General features: G+C 37.1%; 1 protein-coding gene and 1 long non-coding RNA gene across 3 annotated transcripts; one reads left to right on the top strand and one right to left on the bottom strand.

Moving 5' to 3' along the window:
• The first annotated feature begins 1,130 nt into the window (after window positions 1–1,130).
• On the top strand, window positions 1,131–2,633 carry LOC139195883 (uncharacterized). Of its 2 annotated transcripts, XR_011580953.1 has the most exons (4): window positions 1,131–1,346; window positions 1,551–1,762; window positions 1,876–1,943; window positions 2,187–2,633. It is a non-coding gene; the product is annotated as an uncharacterized lncRNA (long non-coding RNA). The 2 variants fall into 2 exon arrangements; XR_011580952.1 differs by having other exon boundaries at window positions 1,131–1,762.
• A 2,764-nt stretch (window positions 2,634–5,397) lies between these two features.
• Window positions 5,398–6,358, bottom strand: LOC139196380 (protein SMALL AUXIN UP-REGULATED RNA 12-like). Its single transcript, XM_070822238.1, has one exon. The coding sequence runs from the start codon at window positions 6,216–6,218 to the stop codon at window positions 5,901–5,903; it is 318 nt and encodes a 105-aa protein (XP_070678339.1). The 5' UTR covers window positions 6,219–6,358; the 3' UTR covers window positions 5,398–5,900.
• Window positions 6,359–7,260: the final 902 nt, after the last annotated feature.

Here is a 7,260-nt window from a genome sequence, read left to right as displayed (position 1 = left end):
CGCCGCGAGATGCGACTTGTTAAGTCGGTGAGCTCTGATCTGGTGCTTCCACTAGGTTGGGTGTTCCAAACACCCCCATATTCTCTTTGCTGTCTACCTTGGTTGGTAGTGTTGCTCATGGATTTCCACTCGCTTCTTTATCTTTGCTGCAAGTTCTTGGTGATCTGTGGCTGCGTTTGGACTGAAGATTGGAATTGGTTGATGGGTTTGCTGAGGTACGGCTTGGTTGGGAGATGGGCTTTGGGCGGATCGACAAGCACTGTTGTGGCAGTGTTGGTTGCGGCAATGGTTGCAGCGGTGTTTCTAGTTTTCTATTTTCTTTGGTTCAAACTTTGGGTTGGGCTTGTTTTGGTGTGTTTGGTTGGCCGTGTTTTGCTTTGTGTATCTGTTTTGGGCCTTGGTTGTAAGTTTGTGTTGTTGCAATAAATGATTCACCGTGTTTTGACATGGTGTTTTTCCCAAAAAAAAGAAAAAGAAAAAAAAAGAAAAAAGATATGTATGGTCTTAAGACCATATGCCATAAATAAAGGATAAGATAAAAGTGATATTTCGTTGTCACGTAATTCATGTATGATACGTCTCTTCTTCGTCCACAGTTTGCAGACTTGAAATAGCATATATATGAATCATTGGGTCAATGTGATCCTTGAGCTGGCGTATATATAACTTCCATAATCATTTATATCATGAATTTAAAGCTAGACTTCCATTTCTAATGAGTATCTCTAGAAAAGAAAAAGAAAAAAAAATGTAATTGAGTGAAATTTGAATGACATGTTTCAACAAGTACTCCTGTTGTTATTTATAGGGGTGGGTTCAAAAAACCGAAAACCGAAAAAAACCGAAAACCAAACCGGACCGAGGCCGAAAAAACCGAACCAAAAAAAAAACCGAACCGAAACTGTCAAACCGAACCGAACCGATATAAATATTTATTTATTTATTTTCAATATTATAAATATTTTAGTCATACAATCATAACAAAACATAACTCGTTGCCAAGTTGGTTTCTGTGAAGCTTTTCAAACTGCAAGGCATGGGTTCGAACCCTCATGCCTTTAGTATTTTAGAGAATTTTTTAAATTTTTTTTGAGAAATCTACAAAACCCTTTTAACCCTAGCCAGCCACAGCAGCCACACCTTTTATTTTTTTTCATTCTTCTCTTCTCTCTCTCGTGTTAAATTCTTTAACCCTAGGCAGCCACAGCCGCCGCAACACCCTTTAACCCAGTAACCCTCTCTCTCGGTCTTCAACTTCAATCACTCTCTGTGAGAAAATCTTCAAGACCAAGTGCGCTCAGTGCCATACCGTCGACTCGTCGAGAAAGGCACCGGTCACAAGCAGGGTAATTTCATCTTCTCTCCCTTCACTGAACCTTGTTTTTCCTTTTATTTTTTAGCTTTTGATTTCGATGATTTATTGATTTTTGTTTGGATCTGACAATTATAATCCCTTTTTTGCATTTGGTTTTTGGATTTGTGTATTTGGATATTTGTTTCAATTGTTATTTGGATTACTGATTCGATCTCTGCTACGTGTCTCTTTCGAGGTCGTTCCCGTCATCTCACGTCGTCTCGCCCCCAGCTCCGTCTACCGCAGCCCCCAACTCTACCGGAAACTAGTTGAATAATAAGTGTTTCCGTTTACTGAAGATATTGTGTAACGCAGAGTGCAAAGACGAATCTTAATGTGGAGCAAGTTTTCTTTTCGATAGCAAGAGACATAAAGCAACGGCTTGCAGATACCGACACTAGGGCTGAGGTATTTCATTTGCTTTCCTGGTTTTGTATTAAAAAGATACAATCTAAATTTATTTTTTCGAAACTCGCTTGTTCAAGGATTTGAATGACTTTGGTTTTGTTCCGGCGTTGTAGGTTTGGCTGAGTCAAATGGTTATATATACATTGAGGCAAATGGTGGTCTAAATTAGCAGAGGACTTCAGTAAGTTTGACTCCTCGTCTTGTTGATCAGTGGATGAATTTCTATATGACACAGTTATACATACAAATGTCCTTGGCCTTTTGTTTAAGTTCTAAAAGGGTAGGTGGGGGTGAAGTTGGTTGGTTCTATTATATGTTTCAGTCTGTTTGAACACTGGAAATAATGTTTTTATTGTCATAAAGGTGCAAAATTTGTGATTGTTAATTCATAAGCTGAAGGAAAATTATGTTTGTTTGTGCTCAGGGGTCGTCAAAGGCAGGAAATCGTGATTGGATATCGCGATTCATGGTCTTCACCTCTGGTGTTTGTTGGATTGCTGGTTCATGGTCGCCGGAGCTTGCTTCGAAGGCAGCAAGGGAACTAAGCAGCTAGGCAGCTAGGCTTTCAGTTTTTTTCTTTCTTTTTCGGGCTTAACCCTTGGGTTGGGTTGTTGTGCTGGCCCATTTTTTTGTTTGTGTTTAGTTGTGGGCTTTTGATATGTATGTAAGTTTAATGAAAGTTTACATTTTATAAAAAAAATAAAAAATAAAAAATAACCGAACCGGACCGAAACCGAACCGAAAAAAACCGAACCGAAAAAAAACCGAACCGAAAAAAACCGAAAAAAAATTGAACCGAACCGAACCGAACCGAAATTTCGGTTCGGTTTCGGTTTTGGCAAAAAACCGAACCGTTTCAAACCGAACCCAGCCCTAGTTATTTATGTCGAGAAATAAATTAAGAAAATCAAATAGGAGAACTGCACTTGGACTTTTAGCTCAATATCATAGATTTATTCTTTACGTTTTGAGCAGACAACCAGATCTTGAGGGGCTAAGCATCTGCCTGATGTATAGCTTATAGGCCTTTGGGCACATTCACATAAAGGAGTTCTTTAGGCACATGATATCTAACTCCTGCCACCGTGTCTTTCTCGTCTTAAGAAGGCAGGTGTCGACACTTCAGAGTCTCTTGGATGTCCCCAGGCCTTCCACCAGGGACTTTTCGTAGCTACTTGCGAAGTGTAATCTTCACCACATTGGTATATAGAACATAGTGGTCTGCCTAGTATGGCCTACGGCCTCACCTGTTAGCAACTTGCAAGGGGTAATAGCTAAGTCGAACAAGGAGATCTGGCCGCTTACTACTCAGAACTCTCGTTGTTGTAGTTTCTCTCAAACTATTTCTAACTTAGGCATCATAAACCCTTTGGCGGACACCCTCCTTTTTTCTCAAGTGTTCATCTATTAGATTAACAATGTTGCTTGTTTTATAGGTGTTATTTCGTTAATCCTGGAATTTGCATCCACAATATACATATACACTATTAATTGAAAATTGAAACTAAAACCAGATATGCTGGTCATCATATTGTTATAGCTGCTGTATTCCACAATCGGCATGCTCACATATTCAAAGGAACCCGTACACATATATGTAGTCATACAACACTATGGTTGTGATGATCACATAAAGGTTCTTTGGCATTAGTAAAAAAGGTGTATTCAATTTACCGACTATTGCCCTCATGAAAGGTGTTATAGGGTGCTCACAAGCATGTCATAACAACACTTCATAATTGTTATTTAATCATTAAAAGAAGTGATTAGTGTAATTAAGTATACTTTACCTAGGTAAAGACAATATCAAATGCACATGAAGTACGAGTTACATAAACTTGAATTTGGTCAATGGAAATTGCTCACCCACATTAATTGTGGTGTATACTCGTCACACATCTCTAAGCCTACCAAGTGTCTTCTGACTTGACTTTAGTTAAATTGCTCTTTATTAATTTTTAAAAGAATTGAAAAAGAAACTAAATATTCACAAAATCCAAAATACCCAACAGCCACCGCATCCACCCAAACCCATCTCGCCGCACCACCTATTCGCCTCCGGCCAACCCTTACTTTAGCGTTCTCTATCTCCTTCTTCCCCCCCTCCCATCTCTATCTCCTCTCATTATTTACCAAGACTCGTTTCTAATAATACTATGACCATATATTTATGACTAGTGGCACTCTAAATGACAAAGTTTATCGAACTCTCTACAATATGCGAACACTCAAACACTTTCTAAGATGCAAAATGACTCACGTTATGTCTTGTATTAACTAATTGAATAAGATCTATAACCTACCCTTTAAAACTATATCCCTTCAGCCCACCCTTCAAACTTTCTCACAACTTATTTTTTAGTAGAGCGATAGCGTTAGAAGGTTAGATAATTAGTTGTTAGGAGAAGAAAAATTGGTGAAAATTTGAACCTGCACTAGGTGCATATATAGGTATGGTTACTTTCTGCCACTGGGGTAAAACACGATCTGCCACTCTTAAAATATTATTAGTGTTGTTACTTAACTTTTATCTTTTGGGCTTATATAATTTTTTAATAATAATATATTTGTCACATAGTATTATAGTTTAGTAGTATTTATCTTGACTTGTATATGACACAACATAGGTTTGAATGTCGTGAATGACAAGTTCTATACCAATTTATTCACTCCACCACTTGGTGTAAATATATCGTTATAAAAAATATAATAAATTTACCCTAAGAGGTGGGAGATTTGGGTTACGCCACATAAATGAATTAGCCATATAATTTGGTATTGAACTTAAAATTTAAGAGACGAACTCAAAAACTCTTACATACAAATAAAAAGAAATATCACATAGACCGTAACACTTGATACTTTCAAATAAACAATACTTTCAGATAAAATATGTAAGAGGACACTTTCTTTATTATAACTCATCTTATATAAATCTGCTCATTTTCTTGAAGTTGCAAGTTGCAACTAGGATTATTTGAGAGGGAGTTTTATTCTAGATGACATTCTTGAAGATGCTGTTATGACTTTTGAATATATATTATTTTTTAATTAAGGAAACTTTCAAATAAGCTTATTTACAGATGTAGACCTATATAAATATATATAGCACGTACCCACTTTACTTACTAGTAGTACGTTACAACTACAAATAATGATTCATGTGAAGAACCTGATCGTTGATCCGTACTAAACCAATGTACCCCACATTCTCTGACAAGTTACTCAGTTTTAACATGATTTTGGGAAATCGATCTTCTTCTGATCCCTTCTATTAAATTCATCTTAACAATTAATTCGAATATTTGAAATTTAATTTAATGACTAAAAATATAGAGTCTTTTTAAAAATTATAATAACTTTAACAGTTTAATTAAATTTTAAAGATCCGAATTAATTGATTTGATGAATTTGATGGAATGAATCGGAGAGGAACCCTTTCCATGTTTTTGGGTACTACTTTCTTTTACCTAATGATGCTCCTCTATGTGATTTGACTCAATGTTTTGTATTTAAACGTAGCTAAGCTACCTGCAGCTTCAAGCCATGCACAGATCTCAATGTTTTCTATATGTGTGTGTGTGTGTGTGGGTGTCTAGAGAGAGAGAGAGAGAGAGAGAGAGAGAGAGGCTTAATTTATAAGGCAAACAGTCAATTAAGCTGTTCTTAATTCCTTAAAAACAGTAGTAATTGTCTCACAGGGAACATAACAATCTACCTCTGAGAGAGAGAGAGAGAAGCTTAATTTATAAGGCAAACAGTCAATTAAGCTGTCCTTAATTCCTTAAAAACAGTAGTAATTGTCTCACAGGGAACATAACAATCTACCTCTGTGAGTAAAATGGATCTCAAACTTAACAATGTAACCAAACCCATTTTATGTTAATGGGTTTCAAGTTAGGGTCAATAATCAAACATCTCAAAAGGGTTGAAAACAAACCTCCATTCACAACCCCCAAAAGAAAAAAAGTATAAAAAAAACCCCAACAAATTAAGGTCAAGATTGATGAAAAATGAAGAAAAAGATGTTAAAAAAAAGAGAAGCTGTAGCTATCTATAGCTAAGCTTCATCTTGGTCATCTCTTCTCCAAGAAAATCCCATACACAAATCTCTTGACCTTAAAAATATGCAGTGATATCATCTCATGAGCATCGACGATAGGGATCGAAAAACGACTTCTTCGCAAGGGATTGTGAGGCCCATGTCGTGATCGAAACCGAATTCCTCTTCGGCTTGGTGGAGGAGGCATTGGAACTGAGGATGTGTCAAAAACGAGATGGGAACAATGTACCTTGTTCTGTTCTTGCCAACGTAAACTGGGAAATGGCCTTTTGGGACATCGATGGGAAGACCATCTTCGTCGTAGCCATGTTTCTTTCCCAAGCTTGAGCATCTTTTCAGGATTTGCTTGAGCACTGCGGTTTGAGCCAGTTTGTTCGGTTTTCTGAAGCCCATTTCCTTTTTCTTTGTTTTGTGTTTTTGGTTTGTGGTGTTTGTTTTGGGTAAAGGAAATGGGGAAAAGGAAGGATAAGAGAGTGGAGTAGTCGAGAGCTGTTGGTGGTGAAGTGAGTGAAGGGTGACCGGGGTATTTATGGAGAGGGAGAGAGAGAGAGAGTGCTAGGTCATGTGGAGGGGGGAGGAAAGGACATACCACGGGTGTTTTGCGGTGTGTATGTGTGCAAGGACATGGTGGGAGCCAAGCCCATTGGGTTTGCTCTTGCATGTTGACCCTCCATATGACAACATGGACCCTCTCTTTCTCTCTCTTTCCTGATGGAAAAAATTTATATTTTGGACGAAGATATGCCATTCTCATTATGTTATAATTCTGATTTTGAGGCGAACCAATTGCAGTTGTATTATAATGTTTGAATATTAAGAACTGATGGCAAATATTAAAGAGGTTAATTTGGAATAAATTCAAGAGATCCCCAATTAAAAGAGACGTAAACAAAATATGAATAGCCAACGTAATTCGGTTAGTTGTTACTGTATTAGTGGATGAGACATATCTTAAACTAAGCAAATGAATGCATCCAAATATTAAAATCATCCACACCAAAACTCAATAGATTGAGATGGCACTCCAAAGCCAAAGAAACTCAATTCCTAATGAAAAACTTAAACACTTTGCAGTTTAGAACTTGAAAGATTCTACGGAAAAAAATTCAATATAACGAACACGAGGACAATTTTTGACAACGATCAATGCCAACTCTCAAGAGAAACTGACAAGGAATCAACTAGTGTATATCCCATGAATTTTGTGCTCATCATCATCAAAATACTCATCAGGAAAGACCTACAAATAACCTCACTAGGAAGACACTTATGGACGAGAAATATTAATTGAGTAATAGATTTGCAACAATTCATATGAAGACAAAAGAACAAGGCTAAGAAAATGGGGAGAGAGGTTGTCATCAGCCCCAATCCAGAGCTTGAGGCCGGCGACTATGAATTTTTTAGATCTAGGATTTTAATTAAGGAAGGAAAG

This window comes from Malus domestica, chromosome 05, assembly GCF_042453785.1.
Source record: "Malus domestica chromosome 05, GDT2T_hap1".
In the NCBI taxonomy this organism is placed as follows: domain Eukaryota; kingdom Viridiplantae; phylum Streptophyta; class Magnoliopsida; order Rosales; family Rosaceae; genus Malus; species Malus domestica.
This window is presented reverse-complemented; position numbering and strand designations above follow the sequence as displayed.

Coding starts and splice junctions, on each gene's coding strand:
- LOC139196380 (XM_070822238.1), bottom strand. CDS start 6,218: ATGGGCTTCAGAAAACCGAACAAACTGGCTCAAACCGCAGTGCTCAAG.